Genomic DNA, 17527 nt, shown 5'->3' with positions numbered 1-17527 from the left:
CTCCTCTCCTCTCCTCTCCTCTCCTCTCCTCTCCTCTCCTCTCCTCTCCTCGAATCTCCTCTCCTCGAATCTCCTCTCCTCGAATCTCCTCTCCTCGAATCTCCTCTCCTCGAATCTCCTCTCCTCTCCTCTCCTCTCCTCTCCTCTCCTCTCCTCTCCTCTCCTCGAATCTCCTCTCCTCTCCTCGAATCTCCTCTCCTCTCCTCGAATCTCCTCTCCTCTCCTCGAATCTCCTCTCCTCTCCTCGAATCTCCTCTCCTCGAATCTCCTCTCCTCTCCTCTCCTCTCCTCTCCTCTCCTCTCCTCTCCTCTCCTCTCCTCTCCTCTCCTCTCCTCTCCTCTCCTCTCCTCTCCTCTCCTCTCCTCTCCTCTCCTCTCCTCTCCTCTCCTCTCCTCTCCTCTCCTCTCCTCTCCTCTCCTCTCCTCTCCTCTCCTCTCCTCTCCTCTCCTCTCCTCGAATCTCCTCTCCTCGAATCTCCTCTCCTCTCCTCTCCTCTCCTCTCCTCTCCTCTCCTCTCCTCTCCTCTCCTCTCCTCTCCTCTCCTCTCCTCTCCTCTCCTCTCCTCTCCTCTCCTCTCCTCTCCTCTCCTCTCCTCTCCTCTCCTCTCCTCTCCTCTCCTCTCCTCTCCTCTCCTCTCCTCTCCTCTCCTCTCCTCTCCTCTCCTCTCCTCTCCTCTCCTCTCCTCTCCTCTCCTCTCCTCTCCTCTCCTCTCCTCTCCCTTTATTTTCTTGCTTTTTCCTGTCTCTGCTTTTTCTTTTGCCTTGACTTTCATTCCTTGCTTGCCCCTTACATCTCTCTTTTCCTTGCATTGCTGAAGAAAACTTAAAAATCCCTCCTGGGCTCACCATGAAGACAAAGCCAAACTCGGGATTGGTTTAGCTCAATCCCCGCTGCTGGAAACAGCAGCTGGTGAGTCTGTTTTACCAGTGGGTTGGATGTCCCTTCCCAGGATGATAACATCCAGGTGGATGCTGGAGACAGGGATGGCAGTCACCTGCAGTGATGTGTCCCAGCTGCAGCCAGATGCCCCATGCCGAGCTCAGAGTTAATGGGCCCCGATCTCCTCCATCAGGGCCCTGGCAAGTCCAGTGCAGCACCTGGCATTGCCCCATCCTGTCCAGTGAGCCATGAGGCCTGAGTCACCTCATCCAAGTCCCATGAGATGCTTGGGATGGCCTTGTTCCAGCTGGCCTGTGAGACTCAAGCAAGGGGCTGAGGACACTTGCCTTTAAGCAAGCTCACTCACAGCTGGCGAGATGTCATCGTAGCGAGTAGCTGTCATCACCCGCTCTGCTGGTTGTGATAATAAAAAGAGACAATTTAGAGTTGTGCAGCTCCAACTGAGAGTGTTTCCCAGCTGTGTGTGCTACTCAGCCACGCCACAGCTTTGCTCTGAGTTGAGCAGAGCTTGAAGTGCCTCAGCCTGTGTGACATGAAAAGCTCCTGTCTGGAGCTCTGCAGGCTCCTCACTGCTCCCTGCCATGCTGCTGGGATCTCTTGGACTCCCATGCAATTCCTGTTGGTTTTGTCTTATTCCCACAGCCCTGCACCTGCAAGCCCTGTTATGACAGTCTGCCATGAAAAGTAATGGCCAACAGTGTGAGAAGCACTTTTCTTTCCCATCTCTCTCCCTATTCTTAGGCTGTTGCTCTCAACTTCCATTGGAGAACACAACAAAATCATAGAATCATATAATCATTTATAGAATCATAAAACCATTTAGATTGGAAAAGACCTCTAAGATGATTGAGTCCAACCAGCAGTAAGTTTGAGTGGGTAAAAAAGAACAACCCTAAAACCCCTATATACTTACCTTGGCAAATTTTTCTGCAGAGAGGTGACAGATATCAGCAGAGAGGGTGCTTAGGGGAGGACTCTCCTCTGAAGACTTCCTGTACCTTCTCTTCCTAGCTGGTCATGGGGCTGAGCTTTCCTTTCCCTTCTGTTTCTCTCCTTTCATTTTTTGACCTTTTCCAGAGAGTAGCTGCTATCTCTGAAGTCAATGCACATCGCCAGCTAGAGACCCTGTGAATAAAGCTTTGTGTGGGTCCAGCTGTCTCAACATCCTCCACACAACAACCTGGGTGAGCCTGTGAGCAGCTGAATACCAGCCAGCACGTGAGCACCAATGGTAAATGGTGCCCAGCTTCCTGAGGGACTCTGTGCCTGCCAGCTCCTGGCATTCCTGCATAGGGATCACACAGGAGGAAGGCTCCAGAAGTGATTCAGAGTTGGGCAACCAGGAGAAAAAGTCCATATGTTACCTGTTGGCCTGTAGGGAGAGATTCATCCAGCCACAGTCCTGCTGGAACACCCTCAGAGGACTAAATTAAGGTCCCTCAGAATAGCAGAAAGCTGTTCTTTACTCAAGTGAGTAACGAAACTTACTGTGTCATTGATTCTTCCTTCATCACACATTATCTTGCAACACCTAAGGCAGCACCAAAGATGAAAACAGATTTCTATTCTTAACCAAGACAACTCACAAGGCTTCCCATTTTGATTAACAGCTCCAGTTCAAAGGGGGAACATATGATTATCCAAAATTAAGATGGAATATATTTTTCTCCCTGTCCTCTTCTGTGGCACCCTTCCAGCGGTTCTTTGCTGGGAAGAGTGATGCCTTATGGGTTCCTGGTGCACGTACACCACATCAGGTATCATTAGAAAGCCATTCAAAGGGGTCAATGCAGATCTGGTTTAAAAAATGACAATACGAAAATGTTGCTCTCTCACTCGACACATCTGACCAAGCAGAGTGTGTCTTTATGTGCACTTGGAAAATTGCTGTTTACTTTCATGACTGAAACAAAACCCTCACCCCACAAGCACACACTGTTACACTTAGCCTTATGCATACGTGGTATCTGGTTTATTCAGTCAAAATAGCTGTGCACATTGTTATTTTCAGGCTTTGAGAAACTATTGCCATGGGGACTGAAGATCCAAATAGATCCTGAGATCAGATCACAGAAGGTTTTAAAATAAATTTGCCACTTTTGCCAATAATCATGTGAAACCAGCTTTGATGTGTAAGCACAGAGACTCACCACCTTGTTGACTCCTAACAAATCATAGTTACTGAAACAAGAAGGGTAGTCTATATTGTTCATAGAAGCCTGGTACCAATTGTATTTTCAGGATTTAATATACAGAATGTCTCCTCAAAGGAGAAGGAGATGGTGGTAGCCAGCTGTAGAGGGTTTGTGTTGGTACCATAACTCCAGTTGAATTTTCTTCCATCAAGGAACACAAAGGCAAGTATCGCTTTTTCCAGATTTGTATAGGACTGCACTTGTGACTTTCTTATCTCAGCAGGAGGACAAGCTATTACACAGAGAGAGAGAATAAATATAAATATGTATCTATATTAAACTACATATAAAAATATATATAAATATATATATTAACTTATAGTGGAGCAGAAAGTAGAACTTGTTTTGCAGAACAGAAGTCACTGGAATCTGCCTCTACTTCTGTGTAATCTCTGCAGTGAAGCAATCTCAAGCTGTGCTATCAGCTCTGGCAAATGAAGCGATGTCAGGGCAGGTTAATACTTGGATATGAGAACGTGAAAGAAAATCCGCCTTTCTAAGGATGCTGTAATCAGAGCTGCATTAACCAGGGACAGAAACAGCCTGCTCTGGCTGGGTGCAGGGAGGAACTGGTTGCACAACATGCACACAGTGTGCAAATGCATGTTGTGTTGCTGGGATCGAGGGAGGGGGGTTGGGGTGGAACCACAAGGCCCCCAAATCCACCTCAGTAAATCTTTGCCTTTTTTTGTCATAATTATTGCCATTAAATTGCTTTTGCTTACACACAAAAAAATTCCTAATCTGAGTTGGTGAAATCAGATCAAATCCAAATGAAGGCTTTGGTGTCACTGCAATTCCACTTTGAGATATTTCTGCCTTTTTTCTGCAGTGCAGATGTAAGTCCTTCAGCTCTCAGCAACTGTGCTTAGGGGAAGGAGTGTATTGATAACACATACCAAAATCTGAAAACAGATCATCATGCTTTGTGATGGTGTGGTGGGTTGACCCTGGCTGGACCCCAGTGCCCACCAAGTCACCTTATTACTCTTCCTTCTAGCAAGATATGCGGAGGAAAACAGGACAAATGCTCATGGGTTCAATTAAGGACAAGGAGGGATCACTCACCAATTACTCTTGTGGGCAAACCAGACTAAACTCAGAGAAATTAATTGATTGCAAATCAAATCAGAGCAGAGTAATGAGAAATAAAACCAAATCTTTAAACACCTTTCCTCCACCCTGCCCTTGTCCTGGTTCATCTTGGAGCCGGCTGGCATTGGCGCTGTAGGACACGGGGGAAGCTTCCGGCAGCTTCTCACAGCAGCCACCCCTGCAGCCCCCCTGCTGCCGAAATCTTGCCATGGAAGCCCAGCACAGATGGTAATGTGCTGGCTCTTCACATCTGTGCTAGCTAAACACATCTGACTGTGTTTGATCAAACTACTCTCTCCCATCCCATGTCAGCTATTGTGTATCACTCATCACATCTTCAAAGCATCAGTGTCCCAGCACCTTGGTGTTTAGGAAGCTGTCAGCATGGTTTCTCATTATTGTTCTGGAGCTGATGAAGGTCACCTCACCCACAGAGCTCCAAACCTGCAGTTAGGTTATTTCAGAAGTGATCCTCCAGTGTCACCAAATCAGAGGCTACAAGAGAAAAAAACATCCTTTTCCCTCATGCTGCCAAAATACAAGACCTTGTCTGCTATGCAGGGCCAGGAGTTTGACTTGATGATACTTGTGGGTCTGTTCCAATGAGGGATATTCTGTGGTTCCATGAAACTTCTCATTGCTTGGGGTTGTCAGCATAAGGGAGTTTGCAAGTTGAGCTCTGACCTCGCAGTCTACCAGCGCTCCAGAGCCTTTATAAGTGTTCACTAAAGTGAGATTGTCCTGTCTGGATCCTCTTTGAGAGACCAACCAGAGCCCAGTGCCAGCCAGGGCTCTCCTGTGTTTCATGGTCCAACTGAAGCCCTGAGATGGGTGTACAGACTGGTTTGCAGAAGATTCAATAGTTCTGGGGAGGACAGGCCATGGGCATGTGTCCTGCCAGCTGTCAGGAGTGGGTTGTGACAACAGAGCTGCCTGTCCCTGCTGAACCTCACCAACACCAGGCCTGGGCAGCACCCAGCCACCCAGCTCTGAATTGTCCATCTTGTGCACACACTGTGACCACACAGACATGTGCAACACCAGCACCCTGCTGCAAGTGATGCTGACAGTTGTCTCCATGACCCCAGTGGCCACCTCCTCATAGATGGAGAGCGGTAACCTTCATCTGGCCATGACTCTCACAGGATGCCGTTCAGGAGCTTTGGGTAGCTGGTGTGAGTCCCACGGCTCCCAAGACAGGCTTTCCCTCAACTACTGTGACATTCTCCACTTGCCAGTCTCCATAGCTTGCATGAAAACTTTGAGGAGACCTCCTGCCTAGAAGATGCAGTGAGGCAGGGAATAGGAAGAGAGATGGCAAAAGACAGTGATTCTCACACTGGTGGCCATGGTGTCTCATGGGAGAACATCATAACAGGGCTTGCAGGTGCAGGGCCATTACAATAAGACAAAATTCCCAATTATGCCAATTGAATTACCCACTTTGAAATATAAAATTAAGAGTCATCCTGCGGACAGTCACTCCCAGGTCCTCAGGGACCTTTCCTGTAAATTGCATTCCTTTAATATCTCCTTCAACCACAACATCGACTGTGCCAGAGATTTCCTGGCCCTTTTTGGCTCTGGAACTGGGCTTCAACCAGTGCATTTCCGGGCTGCCTGTGCCAAAGGCTCTGGGCCATGGGGAAGACCGCCCAGAGCCATTTCCACAAAATGTATTTTATAGAAAAAACGTCAAGCCCAACAGGCTTTGCTGTTTGTGGCACAGCCCAACCCAGCCTCCTGAGCACCTGCATCTCAAGGCCAAAGCCAAGAGGGTGGTGGATGCATGGTTCTGCAAACAGTATCTCACAAGCCCTGCTTTGGATCCTCTGGGCAGGATGACATTCTGGCTACTGACCATCATCTGCCTTAAATTTGGAAAAGCTGGTGTGAATATCCATGACCCGTCAAGTTTCTGTGGCTGCCAGGAGAAAAGGGATGTCTTCAGCTCTAGGTGGGTGCCTGGGCCCTCAGCACATCCCCCTCCTCCTGGGGCTTGGGCTGCCTGGGCCCAGGGCCAGCTTTGACAGTGCAGCTGCCTGGCCTTGAATCAAAGAGCTGTTTGAGAACAAGCTGTGAGGAGCCTTGGCAAGGACTCACTCCCCTTATCTCAGGCACTGTTTTTAAGTAGGGCTTTTGCCCTTGCTCTCTGCCCAAGCTACATTGCAGCTATCCCTGTACCCGGCCATATAACTCCCTGGTCTGGACCCGGACATAACCTGGGACGTGCCTCAGCTCTTCTTGCTTGGGTACCATAGCAGAAGACCCTTGCCCATGAAGCCCCTATTTCATGTACACCTTGCTGTCACCCCCAAGAGCAGCTCACCAGCTCTTGTGTGGAGCCGCCTAAAAACAGGAAACGACAGAAGATGAGGAAATATTGCATGCTCTGGGATTTCCTCTGAGAATAGCAGAGAAGGAAAGTGATGCTCTGAACCAGAAGGAGCAGAAGCTAATTCTCCCAGTTAAAGCACAGACAAAAAGCTAAAGATTCTGAGACAGCAAATTTGCACACAGATAACCTAGGAATAACCAGAGGTTTTACAGTTTCTCCTTCACTAACAATGTCCCCCAGATTCTGAATATGCTAGCAGACTATCCAGCTGCTGCCCCAATGCTTCTGTTCCTCGTCTGCAGATAATGAGGCATTTGTAAATCCTGACCCTGGGCTGTTCACTGCTTCTCCCAAAGCCAGCCTCATGCCAACTCCCTCACCAGCTCTTTGTGCTGTCCTCAGAAATGACTTCTTCCAGAAGAAAGGGCAGCTCTCTGGGACTGGTCCGGGCACAGAGGTACTGAGGAGGGCCCTCATTTCCCTGAGCCCTTCACCAGTCTGCACAGCTCCTGAGAGCCCACTGCAGCTGCTTGTTTTTGCAAGGTGCCATTGACCATGCTGCCTATGGGTAATGGGATAAGGTGCTCTGCTGCAGAGAAGTATTTCAGACTGCCAGGTCTGCTGAGACACTGTTAAAAATCTGGTAAACAACATCAGTGCCAATTTGATGAGATGCACAGCCCCACTTCAGCCAGAGAGTGTTTCCTTGTGTGCATCATCCAAACCTACGGCTGGAGTTTTCTTCCAAAAAAGCAGGGTTTTTTTCACCCCAGACTGGAGTCTGGCACAAGGTAAGCTGCCTCCAGGGTGGGTGACCAGAGAAGAGACAAAGCAGCAACAGGACAACCAGGTGACACCCATAACCTGCTGCTTTGAAACTGAAGGACCACACTCCGGGACTACTCAGGTGTCAAATTCACACTGACATGGTTCACTGAGCACTAACTTTCTGCTGTAAATATAAGGACTATTGTGGGTCAGACCCAAAACATGTCTGAATAAGAATTCAGTAAGATTGTTACATCTCCAACACCCACCAGAAACGGATGTATTAAGAAAAGCATAAGAACATGAAAAAAAGTGATGCTCCCCCCAGCACTTTACCAGTGTTGCAATTGTTTTCAGCTTAGGGATTTCCTGACCTGGAGGTTGTGGATCTTTCTACACAGCAACTCACCATGGCCTTCTCTTCAATGGATCTATCTCATGTCTCCTGGCATGCATGTTACCTCTTAGCTCACACGGCATTTGTTGGCAGCCTTTGACAAAGCTGGAGTGTCTGCCAAGATTTAGCTCACTGTCATTACTAAGCCATAGTTGCAATGAGGTAAGAACACAACTCTTTTCCTATGAAGACAAATATTTTATCTCAGTGATGGAGAGAACTGCAAACACACATTAATGGTCTCACCAAAACAATATGTTTACCTTAAAGGAAAATAAGTGTCAGAGGGATTGCTTTAATTTACTTCACGCTGATGCCTGGAGAAGGCTGACCTAGAACAGAGGCTAGACAGAGTTAAGAATAAAGTAGGTATTTATTGAAAGGTCTTAAAGGATACACCTTGGGCAGTGCAAGAGCCTGGCTAGGGCTACATCCAAGGTGGACCTAAAAATGGTCACAAAATGGATGACTGATCATGAGGTCCCACATTTTTATAAGTTTTGATGCATCTGCATATCAGGAGTAATTGTCCAATTACAGCTTCAGGTTATGAAGTCACATCTTTCTTGTTTTCTCTCTTCAGCCCACCATTGTTTATGCTATTGGGACTGAAACTTGTAATGATTGTCCTTGGTATCCAGCTGGAAAAGGAATTGTTTTGTCTACTTACCCTGTGAAGAGAGCTCCCTAACACTTGATATGAAGCTTAAAACTACACACCAAGGCAGCACAGAATATGAAAAATATGAAAGATAAAACTTAAGTCATCAATGTGTTACTCATCCCTTTTTGTCAGACAGCAACACACAATGAGATGCTGCTCAGCCAGTTGCTGGAGAGCTGTACGTACAGCAGGACAGCCACAGAGGGTCTGGGCAGGGACCCCAGCCATGCAAGGGTCTGAGCCTATGCCAGTCATGCTGTCTCTAGAGGTACTAGAAGGCAAGGCATGAAAGTTAACATCTGCTGAGAGTTAGAGAGCACATGAACAGCGTGGATTTTGCAGGGCAAAAAGGCTTTCTCTCGCTCTGCCATGCCAGCAGTAACACATGGTCACACCTGTCGTTCATCCCAGGTCAGAGGTGCTCGGGTACCCCATTTTGAGGTGGGAGAGCAAGGCACAAGACCCATGGGTGTTTTAGGTAACAGCTTAAACTTAAGTAGCAATCCTTGTACCTTCCTATGATTACAAGCTGCACAATTTTACAGACTGTTCTTGGTATGTGGTTTGTAGCCAAGTGAGCAGCATCGCTTCAAGATGATCCCACCTTGCCAGCCATCCCATTCCTCTGCTGCCTGGTATCCATCCACACCTTCTCCACTCCAAAGGATTTGGTTTCAGCTGCTCATTGCTGTGAACAGAGACTGAGGAGCTGACACGTTTTATTTGTCTCTCCTGCCTTGCCTTCTAATATCCATTAGCAGGGTGGGACTGCATCTTAAATAAGTGTACCTGAACCTCTCCAGTCCTTCTTGGAGGGATCACCAGCAAGAACATGACTCAGGTTCATTACATTTTTTTTACACACTGGTTTTCTTGCAGCTCTATTGACTGGTGGACACAGACAAAATCACTGACTGCAAAAGAACAAGTGACTGGCAACCACAGAGGGAGTGTCAGAGTCCACTCTGACACTGCAGGTGGACTCCTGAGCTGACCACGTGCTCTTCCCAAAATATAGCAATATTCACTGGGCTGATCAGTTTTGCTGCAGCCAACAGGTCATCCCAGAAACAAGTACTACTCAACTTCTTCCAGTAACAGGACACCTCAAAAGTTCTTATTGCCCCATATCTTTGAATTATGAAAGATCTTTCCTCCTCATAGCTCTTTAAGCTACAAAATTTACATTGTCAGGGAACTGAAGGCACCTACAGACTTTGGTGGCCCTAACCACGCTCTTTTGCTCCCCTTTACCCTTCCCCATTGCCCAGCCAGGACACCCAGCACCAAAATTTGGGCCAGGGCTGCAGTGTAGCTTGAGACTGGCACCACTGAAGCATCACTGGGGTAAAGGATGGAAATGGAGCACAGGGAGGCTGCTCAGGGTCAGTGAATCCCTTAAATGTGCTCATGGCCCTGACACATTTCTTGCAGGTCTTGGCAATGAGAACACATTGATATGAAACTCATGGTGATGAAGAATGGCCACCCAGATGCACATGGTTTGTTCTGTTTTCAAAGTAGCAAAGTACTCATATTTTAGTAGTATCTCTTAATTACAGTGCCAAAGAGTAGTATTTGCTTAACTGCATCAAAATGTTTTCTCTGAGTACATGCAACTTCAATTACCAAGTCAAGAGCTCTGCCACAAAGCTTTATTCAGGCAGTAAAGCCAAGCAAACTTTCATGTAGCTGTGTCTAAGAGGTGTTCAATTTCTGAGTGTCTGCTAGGACTAATGAAATGCACTATAGAAAGTCTGAAGGACTTACATGAAGGAAGAAATGGGAAAGAAAAAACCAGTGAACTTATAAATCTTATCTGGTGGAATGGGTATAGATTTATGGATTGGTAAATTGAGTTCTCCAAACCTGGACACACTTGATTTTTTAGTTGCAAGTTTTCCTTTTACCTCTCAGTTTACGCTGAATGGTACAGAACAATACTCTTTTGTTCATGGTAAAGGTGACCAGCTCCTCCAGGAGAACAGATCCTGCCTAGCAGGGATCATATCAGCATTGCTCTGCTGTCCTACCAGGCCTGACTCAGCCACAGCTGGCAGCTACAGCCACCTTCCTTAGCAGGGGTGGGGGGGTAAAACAAAGTTCTTAGCTGCTGAATCTGCTCTAGGAGCACTCCTACAGACAGCTGGAGAATTTTCCTTAAACCGTGCAAATGACAGAGCCTAGAAGCCATCTCTGACAAACAGCAGCTACATCAATTGTGCCTTTTTGGCTTTGCCTGCTTCTGCCTCCTTCTTCTCTTCCACTCCTAGCAACAATGGTGCTGCACTCCTGGATAAAGCTGTTGGGAAAAGGCACAGAGGAAAGTGTATTGGGAGTCGAAACTACTTGGAAATGAGAGAGATGGAAATGCTATATTGATTCATCAGATAAGAACATTTGGCACGCAGCTCAATGACGGTGAGGAGAAGAGCATTAGTCTTCCAGATTTTTACTCATCTCCATCAGGCTGCAAGCCTTGTTTTGCCAGAGCTGTGAGGTACAAGTTACAGTCACTTGAATGATCCAAAGAAGGGTTGGGAGAAGGCAAATAAAAGCTGAGCTGTCAAATAGAGGGAGAGACTCTGAAAAAAGTCTGTGAAAAATTTATATACAGCTGTAAGGATCTGTTGGGAGAACCTGATGTGGTATAAGATGAGCTAAATTTGAATGTCACATGTTTTCATTATTTTGGGGTTTTGGTTTCCTTGGATAACGCTCTGCTTTATGCACGGTGTTCATTCACTGGTTACCACTGTCTACAACTACATCACCCACATACACCCTCTTTTCTACCATGAAAATTCCAGGTGTGACTCCAGGGCACTGTATTTGACCCAAACTGCTGTGCCCAGGCTACCATCAATCTGGAAGTGCTGGGTGTGTCTGCAGTCTGCCCAAACACTCCCAGAGCTGCACATGGGGAGTCATGCTGCAATAATTTTGACAGTTTGGAGACAATTTGTTGGGCTGGCTTTGTGCTCTGCGTTACACTAGGTACATGACTCCAGCTGCCACATGCACATGTGGTATGCAGGGTGTGTTGACAAAGCACTGGATTTGCTTTTTCCAGGTAGGGCCTGCTTCCACGGCAGACTCACTCACCAAAGGGGTCTTGAGGCTTCCCAGAACACCTGGATATCTTAGGTGCTTGTTGTGCAGCGTTTCCCAGGCAGTGTACAGCAATGTCAGTGCAGTCATGAGGAGCAGAGGGAGGTGCAGAGCAGACCCACGACACCGACACCGCCTTGGCTGGCAGAGCTGCCTGAGGCCACTTTGTGCATGAGCTGAACCCACAGCTAACAAGACCAATGGAATCCTGGAATACATTAGGAGGAGTACTGCCAGCAGGTTGGGGGAGGTGATCCTGCCCCTCTGCTCAGCCCTGCTGAGGGCACATCTGGAGTGCTGTGTCCAGTTCTGGGCTCCTCAGCATGGGGGAGCTCCTGGAGCAGGTCCAGTGGAGAGCTACAGAGATGAATAAGGGAGCATCTCTCCTATGAGGAAAGGCTGAGGGAGCTGGGCCTGTTCAACCTTGAAAAGACATGACTGAGAAGCCTCATCAATCTCTATGACTAAGTGAAGGGACGGTGCCAAGAGGATGGAGCCAGGCTCTTCTCAGTGGTGCCGAGCAATAGCACAAGAAACAATGGGCAGAAACCAGTGCACAAGAAGTTTCACCTGAATATGAAGAAGAACTTCTTTACTGTGTGAGTGACCACACACTGGAGCGGTTTGCCCAGAGAAATTACTGTGGAGTCTCCTTTATTGGAGACACCAAGAACTGTTTGGACACAATCCTGTGCCATGAGCCATGGGTTCGCCTTGCTTGAGCAGGGAGATTGGACCAGATGTCCCACTGTAGTCCCTTACAACGCGACCTGTTCTGCGATTCTGTACGCACAGTACCGCTAGGGCCTCCCCGTCGCTCTCGGGGGTCTCCCTGAGTCCCAGAGCGCCGGGCGTCGAGCTGGAGCCCCGCGGCCGGGCCACCGCGCCACGTGCGGAGCCGCCGCCCGCCGAGCCTACAAGTCCCAGAATGCTATGCGGGGTGGGGGGCGGGAACAGGGCGGCCGGGGGCGGGACTAGAGCCGGGAGGCCGCGCCACGATTGGACAGCGTCCGCCCGCCCTCCGCGTCACGTGCGCTCGCACCCCCCCGTTCTCCGCCCCCCCGCCCCTCTCCCAGTCACTCAGCAACGGCGCGCGCGCGCGCCAGCGGCTTTCCCCCCCCCCCTTCCCGCTCCCCTCCCCGCCCGTTTCCCCCCCCTCGCGCTCGTCACGGAGCGCGTCCCGCTTCCCTCCGCCCCTCGCGCGAGCCGCCGCCGGGAGCCGCCGGAGCCGCCTCGCAGGAGCCGCCGGGAGCCGCCATGGCCGAGAACGCCGCCGCCACCGGCCTGGAGAGCCACCGCATCAAGAGCTTCAAGAACAAGGGCCGCGACGCGGAGGTGCGTGTGGGGCCGGCGGGGCCCCGGCCGGGCCCGGCCTCCGCCTCCGCCGGCGGCCGCCAGAGGAGGGGCCGGGCCGGGCCGCGCTCGCGGCGGGAGGAGGCGGCGGGGGGAGCGCCCGAGGGGGGTTTTTTTTCTTCGCCGTCATGCGGGCGGGTGCGGCCGGCGGGGGGCGGAGGCAGCGGCGGGGGGAAGGGTTGGCGCGGCCGGGCCGCCCGCGGGCCCCTCCGCCGCCCGCCCGGCTCGCCGGGGCCCGGGCAGGGCCGGCGGGATGCGGCACCTTCTCCTCCCGCGGTGCTCCCCGCTCCCGCCCCGGCGGCCTCTCCGTGCTGCCGCCTCCTCCGGGGCTTGGACGGGGCCTCGGACAATGGTGCCGGCCGCCTTTTGTGCCGCCCCCCGGGGCGGTGGCGGCTCTTCCGCCGGGGCTCGGGGCTGCCCTGCCCTCGCCCCGCGGTGCCGCTGCCGCACACGGAGGCCTGTGCTGGTGCCGGGGACCGCTCCCACGCTCTGGTGAGCCAGTTTGTCTGGTGTTACAGTGTGCTGTGCTGGCCCGTTTTGTTCCTTGTCCTCCCGTGTATCAGCCCCTTTTTTCTTTTCAGGTTTTCTCTTTTATTTCTAAATGCTGGTAGGCACATCGGTAATGGTCTGCAGGGCGTCTCCGTATGAATCGGGAAAGAGTGCGGTGCTCGGTGAGGCTAATGGGCTAGGAGTTTGCTGCCCCGAATTAGAGAGTTTCGGGGTTATTGGGAGCTTATTCCCTAGAGGTGTTCCAGAGGTCTTCCAATCTGCGTGTCATTATCGGACACATTTACAGTTCTACTTGCAATTGAAAGAAGAAATCTCAAATCTCGTGTTTAAGTTTCTGTAATAGGAAAGGAAGGGGGAGGGAGCTCTGAAATCAGGCTAGGATTGAAATCGGCTTAGGATTCGCTAGAGTGAAAACCTAAATATGTGTCAGATTACTTCGACTTCACCTGAGGGTGTTTTCCATGCTTCTGTTGATTTTATCACTTTACTTTTGTAATCGGTAGACTGGAATTTTAGTCCTCTGAAAGCACATTTTGTATTTTAGCAGAATTCACACTTCTGTTGCTATTACTTGGGTGGAGACAATTTTATGCAGGTCAGGCTTAGCAGCAGCAGTGTCTTTAAGATGACATTCACGGTGTAAAGTAATCTTTAATTTTTATTGAAGTCTGCAACAGTGAATCTTTCTCACAGAAAATATTGCATGTAAAGAGTATGATAACTTCAACACTTCTGGCTAACATTAGTAAATGTTAGAAAGTAACTAAAAATTGCCCATCCTTCTGTTTAGCAGTTGCTTCTCAGGGTAAGGAGGGGGCGTGGTGCATTTCTTTTTCCCCTTCTCATCCAGTGAGGCTCTTCCTGCTGCTCCTCATTCATTTTGTCCTTGTCTCATCTCTCCGTATTGGTTACCGGCTTTGTTGCTGCTTTCTCAGTCACTGGCCTGATTCCATCAGAGCTCTAAACAGGGAAAGGTTGGGTACGTTCATGCCTAGTGTGAACTGGTCTGTCATCCACGCTTGCTTATATTATAGTGTGCCCAGGACTAGGGGAATTGAATATCTGCCTCCATGGGAGGAAGGAGGGAATGCACCGCCTAAGCTTCCCTGAGATTACTTCTGCCAGACCACCTAAGGTAGCTTAGCTCTCATTTCCCCCCAAAGGGGAGTAATTATTTTGGAGTAGTGTATTTGCTCTTATGGAGAAGTATATCCCTAGGGTCGTCTTCCAGTGTGCTGACTGATTTCCTTTCTGTGGCTGAGCCTGAGACTGGTGCAGAGCTCCAATAATGGTAATGTAGTTAAAGCTGTCGTTACCTGCTTTTGAAGAGGGTTAAAACCTAAATAACATATTTCTTTTGCAATAACAAATAGATAAAATGCAGAGGTATTTTCAAGTTGTATACCCATGGAAATATGCTAGAATGAAATTTCGGCTCATTTAAAGGACTTTCAAAGATTGGAAACATTTCAGTGTCTTTCAAAATAAATTAATTTATATTAAATGTCTAAGATTTTCTACTAAACCTCCTTTTTGACTCCTTCCTGATCCAGTTATTTAAAAGTTCATGTTAGAAATACCCTTCTGGAGTAAACTTTAACTTAAGCCTCTAGAAGTAAAACAATGTAAGTTAAGTTTAGAATGGAGAATGAATGAGCATAGCTATATAATTAGTTACTGTGCCTCTCTTGAGGAACTGGTACACAGACTGACCTGATGATTGCACAGATTGTCTCTGTGTAGTGGAAGTTATTGGCTCTTCACAAAGTATTTGTTTTCTAAATCAAATATACCTAATTCCCAACTGTCAGCAATTAAATACACTTGGTTTACTCCCAGTACTGCAATAAAGAGTTTTACATCGAGATCCTGCCTCCAGTTTTCTGTACTCAGCTTTGGAAGTCAGGAAGGCATCAGTGGCTCCCAATGTAAATAGATCATTGGCATTGATCTACATCTTCTCGTTTTGTCAAATTCCACCAAAGAGAAATGAAGTGTTTAGAATGATGGCATAATAAATCATGGTCTGATATCTAGGTTATATCCTCTGGAAAATTTTAAGTATTCAAAGCTGTGCAGTCTCAGCTTCAGTTTGATAACCATGGCACTTGAGTCACCTTCTGCCTGGAAACAGTCATTGCCTTTGAACACATAAGTCTTGAATAGATTCTTTAGTAATCTTCCTTTGACTGCTGTTAAATACTTGTGAGTTACTATTGATCCCCTCTGGGTACAGACTCTTCTGGCAGACCAAAATACTTACTCCTTTAATTTGTAGTTAACTCATATTTTATTACTGGGTTTGCTGGGCCATATAATTGTCTTTGCTTTTTCTTAATGCAGCTTTAAGGGAAAGAAAAGATGAGTGAATACTTTCAAATTTTGTTATGTACCCCATGCAGCTTCTCATTGTGCTTTTCTCAGAGCAAAGGAACAAATCTGTTGAGCAGAAATCAAAGCTTCTGAATCTTTGACCTGCACAGGTTCATTCTCCTTTTCCTAGTTTCAGGTTTGGGTGGAAGTTCCATACCTCTTTGTTGTCTCCCTCTTTTAAGGAGGTAAAGTCATTGATACTGAACTGGAATTCTGATTTTGCGGTATTAATGGTCAAAAAAAATATTTAGCCCTCAAAAGGGATGATAGCAAAATCAAATTATGTGTTAAGTAAGCCAGAAATTAAATGTTCTTCACTTAATATGAGTTTCTGTTATTTCTTTTATTAGTGAGATTTTTCTATTTTTATAGGTACTGAGATGTGATTAGGAGCAGACAAAGTTAACCTCAACCTGCAGAGCTGATCAATAAGAAGCCAAGACATTCATGGCTTCATCTGGACAAACAACTGCCCATTCTCACAGCCTTCTGAATTCTGTGTTCTCCAGAGATATGAAAGAGGTTTTTGAATTGTTACGCATAAAGAGAATTTTCCTGTGTTCATTATGGACATGAGTCTTAAATCTTAGTGATTTATTCTTTTTTGCTAAATATCCAGCACTGATTATTCCAGTACATTTGAGGGTTTACAGGACAAAATTAAACAGTTGCAATCAAATTAATTTGTGATACCCATTGTAACTGTGTTTGTTTATATTGATATCTAAGCTAGCCTAGCTTTTAGAGAACCTAATTTGAACCTTCTGATTTTTGCTTCATTCTTTGCTTAGTAACATCCTTCTTAGCTTTATTTTTTCCTTCAGTGTCCTGGATTAGAAATGTTGCTTATTCTTCATTACAATAGCAGGCACCCATTTGTTGACTCACAGTTCTGATGTTTAAGGTGATAGATCAAACAATCAGCCCATTTCTTTCTGTCAGGATTAGTCAGCATCCCTGACTAAAAGTGAGGAAAAATTATTGATGAGCAAAGATGTTATAATTTCTAGGGCTGTCTGCATGACTTGCTGATGTTTTTGTGTGTGATATAATGAGACTGCGTGGTCAGGTAGTTACCAAAGTGCGTACGAAATTAAAACTGTATGTGCACTCATTTAAAAGAAAACCAACCAACCAGAAAAAGAAACCCAAAACCTGGTAAGGAGTTAGTGTGTTATAAACTGAATAACTTCATGTAAAAACACTTCAATGACTGGGATTAGAATTTTGGATACTTGTCATACCCTTTATCAGAAATCAAAATAAGACAAGTCCTTGATCTTCTGTTGGTTAGGCTGTAGGGCTATCCTTCTGAAATTTGTTGAAGGCCATTAACCAAAAGGAAGTACAGCCTCTCTGTCATCTTTCACTTACTTCTTCTCTATTTGATTTTTAGTTTCTGAAGTCCTGGTCACTGATGTCTTTTCCCCAGTTGCAGCAGTTGTATCACCTTTTAGACTGTATCACCCTTGGGATCAGGAACTTTGAAGGATACATTTTTATTCTGTACCTTCAGCATCCTCACCCCAAATGAGGAAGAGAAAGAAAGTGGTCTTAGGCCAGATCTCCATCATCAGCTGTGGCAGATTCAGTGTGTTTACTGCTCCTGCATTGCTAAAAGTGAGGATCTGGTTTTTAAGAATACTTGAATTCTTTCCCATGTTTCTATCATGCTGCCATGAATTTTTTTGCAAGCAGGGGTATGTCATTCTGGGGAGGCCAAATCTGTGCAGCCCCTGGACATCTGGGAAAAGGTACAGGTTGACTTAAATCCATGTTCATGTCAAGTGTCAAAGGCTTTTTGCAGTGGAGGTTCCATACC

The 17527-nt window shown here is 47.4% G+C and overlaps 1 protein-coding gene across 2 annotated transcripts in view; it reads left to right on the top strand.

Moving 5' to 3' along the window:
• Nucleotides 1-12602: 12602 nt before the first annotated feature.
• Nucleotides 12603-17527, top strand: part of KPNA3 (karyopherin subunit alpha 3) — a 47343-nt gene continuing 42418 nt past the window's right edge. Inside the window, exon 1 of one of the 2 annotated variants that reach the window (XM_058845073.1) lies at nucleotides 12603-12804. In XM_058845073.1, the coding sequence (XP_058701056.1) occupies nucleotides 12727-12804 (78 nt within the window). In that variant the 5' untranslated portion in view covers nucleotides 12603-12726. Of the gene's footprint in view, nucleotides 12805-12978; nucleotides 13315-17527 lie in introns of those variants that run through there. The other variant, XM_058845083.1, reaches the window with a different exon arrangement.

This window comes from Poecile atricapillus, chromosome 1, assembly GCF_030490865.1.
Source record: "Poecile atricapillus isolate bPoeAtr1 chromosome 1, bPoeAtr1.hap1, whole genome shotgun sequence".
NCBI lineage: Eukaryota > Metazoa > Chordata > Aves > Passeriformes > Paridae > Poecile > Poecile atricapillus.
The sequence above is the reverse complement of the archived record's forward strand: the minus strand, read 5'-3'. Positions and strand labels throughout refer to the sequence as shown.